This window comes from Hyperolius riggenbachi, chromosome 2 (genome assembly GCF_040937935.1).
Source record: "Hyperolius riggenbachi isolate aHypRig1 chromosome 2, aHypRig1.pri, whole genome shotgun sequence".
In the NCBI taxonomy this organism is placed as follows: domain Eukaryota; kingdom Metazoa; phylum Chordata; class Amphibia; order Anura; family Hyperoliidae; genus Hyperolius; species Hyperolius riggenbachi.
The window spans coordinates 542,528,357-542,541,316 of NC_090647.1; the positions used below are offsets into that span (position 1 = coordinate 542,528,357).

Consider the following 12,960-nt stretch of genomic DNA (forward strand, 5'->3'; position numbering starts at 1 on the left):
CTGAGGACAGTTAGTGACATGATGGCAGGGATTAGATTGTAAACTCCTTGGTGAGCAGCACATTCAGTGAGTGACAGGCAGCTCAGAGATCACTGTACGTGCCCATTCGCTACCACTTCTCCAGAGTGCCAGATCTGGCTGTTGGTAGCCACCCACCGCTATGTACAAACTCTGTGTAGCAAGATGAATGTTTAGCAGGCTAACTGCTACTGCCACCCTGCTGCCCACAGCCCGCCCCTTGCTTTCCTGGTGCCCTGGGCCATGGCCTATGTGGCCTTGCCTGAAATCCAGCCATGTCTCCATTATGGGAAAAACAGTGAGCCGCGGCGGGGGAAACAAGAATCGGTCCAGGGCTGCGAGAGCACAGGTCGGCTGCAAGGGGGTGGCAGAAGCCCCAGGTAAGTGAACTTTTTTTTTAAAGCAATTTACATTTCCGCTTTAAGCATCCAGTTCTGCATGTATTGCCTGAAGTATTTCTGAAGCCTGCAGCTATCTGTGTAGTTTACAGGATCATTGCTATACTGTATGAAGGGCACTGCTGTACCTCTGATGCCTGAGCCCCGCGCATGCGCAGTAACAAAGGCAGCTAATCCTGCCGGGCAGCGAATATTTGCCAGGACACCTGCCCCCTTCCCCGCCGCACAGCTCTGCCCTCAGTAAAGATGGCCGCCCGAGCCTCCCCGGCTGCTGCTGATTACCCAGCAGGCGCCGCGCTCCCGGAAGCTGGCTGCGCTGTGGACAGTATGGCGGCGGCTGCAGGAAGGAGGAAGTGTCATTCATGCTAGAGGAGCCCCGGCATCCCGTGTGCGGGGAGAGGGGGGCCGGGGCGCGGACTGTTCGGCGGCGCCATGTCCTTCTTCCGCAGGAAAGGTGAGAGGAGGCGGCTGCATAGCGTGACGTGACACTGTGCTCCTGGGGGAGCAGATGCTGCCGGAGGTGATTGGCTGCCTCAGGCAGAGGGGGCGTGGCTATTGTGCTGTGGGGCAACTGCTGCTGGGTGTGATTGGCTGCCACTGGCAGAGTGGGCGTGGCTACTGTGTTGTGGGGCAACTGCTGCTGGAGGTGATTGGCTGCCACAGGCAGAAGGGGGCATGGTTGGGAATACCAAGGGAATAAATTACACCCTGGGGGGCCAACTTCCTCCCTGACAGGTATATTTGCCCTGCCACAGGAAGTGGAAGCTGTGCCAGCAAATGAGAGACACTGACAAGCTAATAGCCAGAGGCTAAATGCCATAGTAGCCTCTATTGGGAGTTTACCAGGCCTCTGCCCCAGTCTGAATGCTGTATGAGCAATCAATATTTTAACTTATTGGCTGCAGCATTGTACAATGCCTGGACTAGGTGGGGCACCTCTCACCGGAGCAGTACTTTTCGGCGCTGCTAGATTTGGGCGCTGCCGGCGCCACCATAGACTATGATAGAAATCACAACTGAGCAGCGCTCAGTGAGTAACGTCGGCGCTGTGAGAAGACGGAGCCGAGGTTGCTTAAAAAAACACAATAATTCGGCCATTATATCATTCCCCCACTATCCATGGCTGGATATGGCTGGGCTGTATCCAGCGCCCAAGTCTCCCGGCGCTGATTTCAGATGAGGCGCCAGGTGATACCCGGACAGACTGCTGTTGTGTACTCCTATTTGCTATTGCCTGTGGAAGCGGGTTTTAACCTGCAAAATGCATGGCGAATATCCCCTGGAGTGTACCAATAAATCTACTTTGTTTTTTGAATACACAGCTTGTTGTGTCTTCTTACAGGAGGTAAGTCCTCCAACTGCCTCCAAAGCATTTTTAAACCTTTTAATAAACGATTTTATCCTTTTGGCACCTCTGTTCTCCATTACGCTCAAATGTATGCCTGCTCACTATTGGCCTCGCTTTAGGGACCAGTGATCTGCAAATTTGGCTTTCCAGCTGTTAAGGAACTACAAGTCCCACAATGCATTTGCAATTATGAATCCTGACTGTGGCTGTCAGACTCCCGCAATGCATTGTGGAACTTGTAGTTCCTTAACAGCTGGAGAGCCAAATTTGCAGATCATTGCTTTAGGCCGAATCAGGTCATAGAGAACTCAAGTCTCGGTACATATGTAGGAGGCATGTCACCCGTTGGGATTTGCCACCCTGTCCCTCTGGTGAGTTGCAGGGTTGATGCTGTACAGATGCTTCGCCAGCCTGCAGATCGCTGGCCAAGAGGGGTCGGGGGGCTGCTGTACACACTCTGGATTCTCGGTGGAGGTAACCTCGTTATTGGTCGCCTCAGCTGGGCTTCATCTACGGACCTTTATGGCTCAAAGAGTACCTGTAACCCTGCTTCAGTAGGAGGAAGCCTCTGAGATGGTCTAGCTTTCCCGGTCTTCCTCAGGGCCAGATTTAGGCTATGGCCACCTAGGCCATGGCCTAGGGAACCAAAGCAGCAGGCTAAACTGTTGCAAACTTGTAAATGCTGCAATGCAGGGAGATCAGGCTAGCGCCTGACCGTGGTACTCTGTGGCTAGCCACCTGTGCAGCAGCCACCTTGCTCTCTGTGCACGTTTGCATTGTGGCTGGCGGCTATGGACTTGGGCAGCTTTGGAGACAGAAAGGAGGATGAAGCTTCTGCACTGGAGACGAGTGGAGAATTAATGGCACTGATGGCTGGGATTAAGGAAGTCATTTGGCTACCTATACTGGAGGAGAAGGTGGGAGGGGTCATCTGGCTACCTATACTGAAGGGGAAGGTGGGAGGGGTCATCTGGCTACCTATACTGAAGGGGAAGGTGGGAGGGGTCATCTGGCTACCTATACTGAAGGGGAAGGTGGGAGGGGTCATCTGGCTACCTATACTGGAGGGGAAGGTGGGAGGGGCCATCTGGCTACCTGTACTGGAGGGGAAGGGGGGAGGGGTCATCTGGCTACCTATACTGGGGGAGATCATCTGGCTACCTATACTGGAGGGAGGGGGAGGGGTCATCTGGCTACCTATACTGAAGGGGGGTGGCTGGTGACAGTGGACTTGGGCGGTAAAGAGTACAAATTTGGCCCTGGTCTTCCTGCATCCCCTTCTGCGCTGGCACCTGCTAAACAATCTTTGACATTAAAGCACACCTGAAGTGAGAGGGATATGGAGGCTACCATATTTATTTCCTTTGAAACAATACTGGTTGCCTGGCTGTTCTGCTGATCTTTTTGGCTGCAGTAGTGTCTGAGTCACACACCTGAAACAAGCATGCAGCAAATTTAGCTAGACTTCAGTTAGAGCACCTGATCTGCACGCTTGTTCAGGGTCTATGGCTAAAAGTATTAGAGACACAGGATCAGCAGGACAGCCAGACTACTGATATTGCTTAAAAGGAGATACATATGGCAGCCTCCTTATACCTATCACTTCAATTGTCTTAAAAGTTGAAGATTGCTCAATGCCATGCTCCCCTCTGTGCACTGCGCAGGTGCAAAGTATGGCCTGTGCGGAAGCACAGAGCTACTTGCAACTTCCTGCTACTGCACAGGCGTGAATACATTAGTACTCGGAGTGGTGTGCGGCAGCAAAGATGAAGAGCAGTCAGGGGTTGCAGAGGATCGGCAGGGATGCTCTCCGACCTCAATTGCGAATGAGTCGTGTCCAAGCCTCGCTGCCGTCACTTCCTCGTTCAAGCCGCAAGGAGGAAGTGACGGCAGTAGGACGCATGGACTGCTTTGGAGCGCAGGGAGGACGCTGATTTATGGGTAAATTACCCTTTCATCCCCCGCGGCACACCAGCTGTTATCAAACCTCATTTGTATCACGAGTAATCACTTGTGATTGAGGTCGGAGAGCATCCCCGATCCAGAGTCATCCCCCCTAGTGACATAAGTATGTAACTTGCTCCTGGACGCCCGTGGAGCATGCCCTAAGTGGCTGCAGCTTAAAGGAAACCAGAGATCAAGGTATAGCAAAAATCAATACTTACCCGGGGCTTCCTACCGCCCCATAAACACGTACGAGTCACGCACTGACCTCCCGCAGTCTGCCGTTCAGCCGTATTAAGCCCCGGTACCAGGCTCAGTGAAGACAGTCCATGTCTACTGCGCATGCACGGGAGGTCCATGCATTCGCAGAAGACTCAGACTGGACGTGACTGAGCCAGTTACCGGGGCTGATTGCGGCTGAGCGGCAGACATCGGGAGGATGGCGTGGGACTCGCATGTGTTTATGGGGCGGGAGGAAGCCCTGGGTAAGTATCGATTTTTGCTATACCTTGATCTCTGGTGCACTTTAAGCGTTTTGAGTCTGCCTAGAGAAAAGCATGATATAAATGTTCTGTTTTGTGTTCATGTCCCACGCGCTGTGCATCTCACCTGGATTCAGGTGCGGGGGGGGGGGGGGGGGAAGAGACCCTGCCAAAGGCTTACATTCTAAAGGGTGGGGGAGGAACACATAAGGGGCTTGATTTTTGCGCGAATGTGAATCTTTGCACGCAATCATGAATTTTCGCACGAAAATTTATGATTGTGCGCAAACGCAAAAATACGCACGAAAATGGCCATGATATGAGTCATCTCGGCTTAGTGAATCAAGCCCAAGGTGTGATTAGACACAGATGAGAGGGGATCAGACAGGCTAAACTCTCTAAATACATACAGGCTGCATTTCTCTCTGTTTTCCTTCTGTCCTGTGCAAGAGTTCAGGTCCTCTTTAACTCTTGCTGCTGTCAGGTTGGGATGCATGTGTGTATCAGGATTTATGGAGAAGCACGTGATCAGTTTCATCAGCTGGTAGATTGGCTAAGCTCTGATTTTATGCAATCACTTCCTGCTTCTCCACGAGTTCTCATGTAATGCCAGCCTCACTACAAGTCTAGCACAACATTCCCTTGTTGACCGCAAAGTTTTGATGGCTTGCTTGCAGAATACAATTTGTCCTTTATGTTATGCTCCATACCCACTAAGCAATTTTGTGCAACAAATAATTTATCTTACAACATTGTTAAATGAAAATGTAACGCACGTCACCCACGGTGATCATTTGTTTTTGACTGACTGACATGTCCGATCCTCATTGACTTGCACATGTTTTACCACGATCATGTAAACAGCTGTATACATGATCGTTCATTACCGACGCCGCAAATGACGCTTGCAAATTCGGCCAGTGATATGGCCGGATGGATTGGGGGTCTCCGCCGACAATAGTTTCCCCATTCCATCTGCAAGTGGCACCTGCAACGAATGATCATGTAAACGATTAACACGATAACGCCAAACTTGCTTAAATCAATGAGGATTGGAATGATCCTCAAGTTCAACGACACTATCGAATGCGACGGTCTTTCCACACGGAATGATCGATGCGTGCGTCAGATCATTATTGTGCGATGTCGTGAGAAAAAGCGTTCATGCAGAATTGCTTGCAAAAATTGCTTAGTGAGTATGGAGCATAAGAGACAATGGCCCTGATTCACAAAGCGGTGATAACTCAGTTATCACGCCTAAAAGACTTTAGGCGTGATAAGCCGTGCAAAGCTGAGTTATCACCGATTTGTGCTGCTCTTCGCGCGAAGCTCCCGCGCGCAAAGTTTTGCGCGCGTAGCGCACCACGCTGCGCGCGCAAAGTCCCATAGGGCTCAATGGACGCTGTGCGCGAAGCACGGTACACTGCGCGCGCAGCGCGGTGCGCTACGCGCGCAAAACTTTGCGCGCGGGAGATTGCGCGAGTTTCTTCTTATCATGCCTAAACTGAGTTTAGGCGTGATAAAGGGCTTTTCACAGGCGTTCAAACACTTTGCACCGCTTTGTGAATCAAGCCCATTGAGTGCCATCCATCACAAAAGATTGTGTGCAAGCCAGGCCCTGCTCTATCCCGGGAAAATTAGCAGGTTCTTAGTGGGAGTCCTGTTGCTCTGTGTGTCCCGCCATTAACACATATGTACATAATTATTACCATAGGCCTCTTTACTGTACCGCTCTATTATGCTCAGCCTATGTAAAACGCGTCAGTTCGGACCTGGAGTAGATCCATTTCCTGTGCAGGCATCTGTGTTTAGTGAGGTGCGTGCCTGCAGCGTCAATTGCTTTCTTGATGACCAACAAATGTCCGGCCTGACACACACACACTCACACACACACTCACAACCCCCCCTCCCCCGACCCATTGTGAGTTGCTTGCCCACTGGCATGCTTCCTCATGTGTCCTGCACCTTTCTCCATGGCCTCCGGGGGCACTTTTACCACGTGACACTACCTCATCAGTGTTCTCCACAGAATTTTTTTCCAGCTGAGTGGCATGAAAAAGTAGCCGGGTGGGGCGCAATGAGAGAATGCAGGGCCTGCGCTTCTCTGCACAACTCTGCTTACAGCATAGGAGGAGGTGAGCCGATGATAGCCGGATGCTCACCAAAATTAACCGGGTGGACCACCGGGCTAAAAGAGCCTGGGGAGAACACTGCTCATGTACGTGACGTCAGTGCCTGTGGCAGGTTTACGGGGTACAGGCGCCACTGGCGGCCATGGAGAAAGAAGCTGGACACAGGAGGAGTCACGCTGGGCAGACAGGTGAGCCTGTGACAGTCACCACAGGTGTGTGTGTGAGGGGGGGGGGGGGGGGATGGGGAGAGGCTGGGAGCACACTAGGCAGTGCAGAAAACCATGCTTTTCCTGCACTGTACGGTTAGTTAGTTTTTTTGCAGCGTTTTTTTATGTATGTGTTTGCATTTCCTGTTTGTGTTTTTTCATACGTTTTTGATCTTTTTCGCGTTTGTGATTTTTATTATTTTCCCTAATCAACAGATTAAAATACAGTATCATATTAATCGCAGCCCATAGACTTTCATTAGTGGCAAAAAGAGCTAGCGCAATCCTGTTGCCTACTGCACTTATCTTGCGATTGTATGTAGGTAGCAGTTTATGGGAGCACAGCAAGCGCGGTACTATGATTTTTGTGCGCTCTTCTTATGCGCTTGAAGTCACGCCTCCTTGTCTCCCCAAAAAATCGCAGTTGTGTCAAGCATAATGATCACTAAAAATTTCAACGCATGTGAAATGGCATTTAAAATTGCTGCAAATCATAATGCCAGTGTAATTACAATCAAGCATAGCAATAGGGGATGCAGAGGTAGCAACCGCTCCAGGGCCCCTGGACCAGAGGGGCACAGTAAGGAACCTCCTTCAACCGCTTTTTTTTAGCTCTTTATTGGTTCTAAGCTGGTAAGGATAACCTCCTATATGTGCTATTAATGGTTGTAACCATTGATAGGCTGATCTCCTCTGCAGCCTACACCTCTCTGACACAGCTGCTGTCCCCTCCCCTGCTTATACCTCTCTGAAACTGCAGCTGTTTCCTCCCCTGCTTACACCTCTCTCACACTGCTGCTGTCCCCTCCCCTGCTTACACCTCTCTTACACTGCAGCTGTTTCCTCCCCTGCTTACACCTCTCTTACACTGCTGCTGTCCCCTCCCCTGCTTACACCTCTGATGCTGTCGCTGTCCCCTCCCCTGCTTACACCTTTCTGACACTGCTGCTGTCACCTTCCCTGCTTACACCTCCCTTACACAGCTGCTGTTCCCACCCCTGCTTACACCTCTCTGGCACTGCCGCTGTTTCCTCCCCTGCTTACACCTTTCTGACACTGCTGCTGTCACCTCCCCTGCTTACACCTCTCTGACCTGCAGCTATTTCCTCCTCTGCTTACACCTCTGACCCTGCCGCTTTCCCCTCCCCTGCTTACACCTCTCTGACACTGCTGCTGTCACCTCCCCTGCTTACACCTCTCTGACCTGCAGCTGTTTCCTCCGCTGCTTACTGCTCTCGCACACTGCAGCAGTCCCCTCCCCTGCTTACACCTCTCTGACCTGCAGCTATTTCCTCCTCTGCTTACACCTCTGACCCTGCCGCTGTCCCCTCCCCTGCTTACACCTCTCTGACACTGCAGCTGTTTCCTCCGCTGCTTACTCCTCTCTGACCCTGCCGCTGTCCCCTCCCCTGCTTACATCTCTCTGACCTGCAGCTGTCCCCTCCCCTGCTTACTCCTCTCTCTCACTGCTGCTGTCCCCTCCCCTGCTTACACCTCTCTGACCCTGCCGCTGTCCCCTCCCCTGCTTACACCTCTCTGACACTGCAGCTGTCCTTGGCATCCTGTAGTGTTCCATATCCATTATGTATAGATTGCTTGAGGAGGCCCAATGTAAAACTCGCACTGGGGCCCAGAGCTCCTGAGCTACGTTATTGGTTACATTCACTATTTGCAGTGGAAAAGGGCAAGCTCTGTTTTGCTTTATTGCGACGCCTAAAAAATTGCATTTAAAGTGGACCTGAACGCTTGCAAAGGACAGAAGGAAAACACCCTGTATGTATTTAGAGAGTTTAGCCTGTCTAATTCCCCCTTATCTGTGACTAATCATAAATGTAATTTGATCTCTCAGCTGTGTCAGCTCAGGAATCTCCTCTGCCATGGCAGAGCAGCTAATTTGTAAACAGGATGTTAACTCCATGTCTGCTTCCATGGAAACAGAAAATCTTCAGACTCCAACTCCGATTCAGACTCCTCAGTTTCTGAAACCACGACTCTGACTCCGGGCACCCAAAATTGCTCAGACTCCGACTCCTCGACTCCGACTCCTTAGTCTAATACTTAACAGGGCTGTGGGTTTTGTACAAAAATCATCCGACTCCAACTCCCGACTCCGACTCCTCAGTTTTTGAAACCACGACTCCGACTACATAGCCCTGTTTGTATCAGTTGTAGAAATGTATTTCAGGGAACCAGAGCTAATGGAAGCAAAACCTGTTATACATACCTGGGGCTTCCTCCAGCCCCATACGCGCTGATAGATCCCACGTCGCCATCCACTGCTGCCCGCAACTAGGAGAACCGGCTCCCGTCACTGACGTCATCGGAGCCGGGCCACGCAGGAGAAGTACGCCCTCTACGTATCTCTCCATACACTTTTACAATGATACGCGAAGAGCGTACCTCTGCTACGCTAGACTGGCTCCGACTAGCGGCAGAGCAGGGTCCCGGTTCTCCTAGATGCGGGCAGCGGTGGATGGCGGCGTGCGGGCGATCCATGCGTATGGGGCTGTAGGAAGCCCCAGGTATGTATAACAGCTTTTCCTTCCATTAGCTCTGGTTCACTTTAAGGCCTCTTTTCCACGGACTGCTGAACTGTGTGCTCAGCATGCAGTTACCAGGCAGCAGTGAGCAGTTATCAGGCAGTTGTAAGAGTTTGAGAGGCATTTCACTCCCTATCAACTGCCCGTGGAAAAGAGGCTTAAAGGTTACTATGCTGTCGCTTATCTCTTAGAGCAGAGAGGAAGTTCTGAGTTCAGGTCCGCTTTAAAAACAGCTCTGTCCAGCTCTTGGAAACACAAAAATCAGGACGTATAGTTTGTGCCTCTCTCCCCATGGAAGAATCCTCCTGCAGATGTATGTCACAGTGACTATATGTAGGTTATTCCCCAGCATCTTGCTGTTACTGTGCAGCACGTGATGTAAACATGAGCCTGGAATTCTTGCTTACAAAGGCTGATTCTTACAAGCCGTGTGATGGATTTGGAACCCCATTCAGTAATATTCAGAGCAAAGCTTTGTTATTGCAAGTGATAAATACTCGTGTCAGTTGTTTGTTAGCATTTTTTCCATATTGGAGAACTGATGCAACCAGGCGCTGCCATAGACTCCAGCGTAAATCTGCGGCTATGATACATCGGGTGCTGAAGTACAGCTATTGTTAGACCAGCTCCGGAAATCAAAGTTAGGCTTCGGTTATTGTATAGCTGAGCTTCGGAAGCTTGCATGCAGAAAGGGCAACACAACGACAAAATAGCAGGGCGTTGGAGTTGGAGTTGGAGTTGGAGTCGAGGAGTCGGGGCAATTTTGGGCACCCGGAGTCGGAGTTGGAGTCGGAGATTTCATAAACTGAGGAGTCGGAGTCAGAGTCGGCTGATTTTTGTACAAAATCTACATCCCTGTTAAATATTAGACTAAGGAGTCTGAGTCGAGGAGTCAGAGTCTGAGCCATTTTGGGTACCCGGAGTCGTGATTTCATAAACTGAGGAGTCGGAGTTGGAGTCGGAAGATTTTTGTACCGACTCCACAGCCCTGCAAAATAGAGCGGGAATCGCGCGATTCCCGCTCACCGCCAACAGCTAGTTTTTTAAAAAAACGCTAGGCATTTAATCCTAGGGCAGTGTTTGCGATTAGCGTTAACCGCAAACACGTTACATGCAGTGTTTTGCTGGAAATTCCTGAGCGATTACCATGTATAGAACCGCAAAATCGCTCCCAAAACGCTAGTGTCCAGTGATTTTTTTTTTCTGCGTTAATCGCGGAAAAATCACTCCCGATAAATGCTAGCGGTAATCGCTAGCGTTTTGCGATTTTAGATGTGAATGGGGCCTAAGGGCTAAGACACACTATGGGCTCGTGCACACCTAAAATCACCAACGTTCAGCGTCAGAATTTACTTTTTTAAGCGATTACCGATATGCGCCTAGCTATTTTCTAGCTATGCCTAGCGATTTTCTAGCTATGCCTAGCGATTCTTGGAGCGTTTTGGTGTAGCAATTTTTTATTATTTGTACAGTAGAGCTGGAAGTGTACAGCTTTTGTAAAAACAAAAGACAAAACAAAAAAGCTTTGAAAATCGCTCTGTTCTAGCACTTTTTAGAGCACTTTTCCTGTATGTGACATTGCGGTTGAGTCACCTCAGAAATGCTGCAGGACCCACATTTGCCATTGGGAAAAAATCACATCACTCTGGTGTGATCCATCCCATGCAAATACATTAGCCAAGCGGTTTTCGAAGCGCTAGCGTTTTGAGAAGTGCTCAGAAGCGCTCTAGGTGTGCACCAGCCTTATAAGCGCTTTTCTGAGCACTTTTTGGCCTCCAGAGCTTTCTGAGAGCTTTTTAAAAAACGCTTCCATTGACTTACTTTAAAATCGCGGTAAAATTTCCCAGCCAAAAAGCACTCAGAAAAGCGCTTATAAGCCTTAACTTGCTAAGACAAATAGCATGCCTTATCAGAGTTAACACGTCTTATCAGAGTAGCATAGCGTGCACTACGAACTTATGCCTGCTAGTTGGCAATGACGAGAGCTCCACTCGTCCTGCCCTGAGCCCCTGCGGGTCCAATCACTTTAGAGGACATTATCCTCGCACTTTGATTGGCCCAATAGGCTGCCTGTCACTTGGCAGGAAACTTGAGTCCGCCTATTGGGCCAATCAAAGTGTGAGGATAATGTCCTCTAAAGTGATTGGACCTGCAGGGGTTCAGGGTAGGACAAGTGGAGCTCTCGTCATTGCCAGTTAGCAGGCATAAGATCGTAGCGCTTTCTTTGCTACTCTGATAAGGCGTGCTAACTCTCATAAGGCATGTTATTATGCTATGTCTTAGTGAATCAAGCTCATAGTGTGTCTTAGCCCTAAGTGTGAAAGGGGCCTTAATTTCAGATTCTGACCTATTTATATTACTGTTTTCCTGTGGACTGGTGTGTGTTCAGCCTGAGAGCCACATGTAGGCTTCCTGCAGTGATGGTCACATGCTTCTAGTACTGTACAGTCAAGAGAGATCTCCATTGTTCATTCTGTTTCAGTGAGAACCATGTTTATCACACTCGCTGAGATTTTAGGTTCGTGCAAACACTACCGACATTGTACTGACCTAAACAAGCACTCCAGCATTAAAGGTGCCCATGCATCTATCGACTTGGCCAATCAGCCATCCGATTCGGTATATATTATTGAATGGGTTGAAAATTGGTGCCGCCAAAAGCATGCCTAAGTGATGATTTTTGGTCTGAAATGGTTGCGTGTATCAAATGGACATGCTGCAAGATGATGGATCATTGTGGTCAATAGGGTGGACGGCGGTAATGGCAAGGGATATCGGATGAGTGACAAAAGCCCTGGCGCTATCCCTCCTAATGTCATATATGCCCCCCCCCCGGTACAGTAAACGTTACCTTGTCCGTCTCTGCCGCGGGCTCTGGGCTGCCTCCGCATGCATGCGCCCCATGTGGTTGCCAGAGTAACGTGATAGGCATGTGACGTTGCGGGCCCACGTATATGTCGCCAACTTCATGTGTCGCTTGAATGCGGATTGCAGTGGAGACGGACAGGTAAAGAATACTGCATGGGGCACTGGGGAGCTCATCGGACAATAGGGGGGGGGGGGGGGAGGGGAGAGCAGTGTCGAGGTCGTCGGATGCAGCATCACAAGGCCAATTTCTGAGAGATTTCATGCTGCAATTAATTAGGAATCGGCCTGTGGTGTATGGGCAGCCAGAAACACTGGTCCACATGACAGCCCAGGGGCCCCAGGTCTCTCTCACTCACTGGGGCCCCCAAACCACCATGCGACACCTAGAGGGAAGTGCGGGCAAGCCCTGGACCTCTCACCTCCAGGGAACTCACCCCACCACCTCTAAACTGAATGCCAACTGCAACAAACACAATTGCTAACTTCCAGTCAGAGCAATATCCTGCCTCTATCTGGCCAGCAGACGCTTGTCAGCCAATCAGGTGCACTGTCATACACCCTTTGCCTGCTGTACCATACCTAGCAGGAATTACATAGATTAGCATTCAGGTGGGAGGCTTCGGTTGGACGCAATCGTGAATTGCGTCGTTTAACAGGGACGCCCCGTGTAGGCACATCTCCCACACGGTCCCCTCCCTAACCACTCACCTGTCAACCGCATCGTAGAAGCTGCAAAAAATAAAATTTAAAATCACAAACACTGGTCCACATGACAGCCCAGGGGCCCCAGGTCTCTCTCACTCACTGGGGCCCCCAAACCACCATGCGACACCTAGAGGGAAGTGCGGGCAAGCCCTGGACCTCTCACCTCCAGGGAACTCACCCCACCACCTCTGAACTGAATGCCAACTGCAACAAACACAATTGCTAACTTCCAGTCAGAGCAATATCCTGCCTCTATCTGGCCAGCAGACGCTTGTCAGCCAATCAGGTGCACTGTCATACACCCTTTGCCTGCTGTACC

The 12,960-nt window shown here is 50.4% G+C and overlaps 1 protein-coding gene across 1 annotated transcript in view; it reads left to right on the forward strand.

Annotated features, from left to right (window-relative positions):
* Positions 1 to 692: 692 nt before the first annotated feature.
* AKAP10 (A-kinase anchoring protein 10) overlaps positions 693 to 12,960 on the forward strand; it is an 89,089-nt gene continuing 76,821 nt past the window's right edge. Inside the window, exon 1 of the mRNA XM_068270766.1 lies at positions 693 to 870. Coding sequence (XP_068126867.1) covers positions 849 to 870 — 22 coding nt within the window. The 5' untranslated portion in view covers positions 693 to 848. The remainder of the gene's footprint in view (positions 871 to 12,960) is intronic.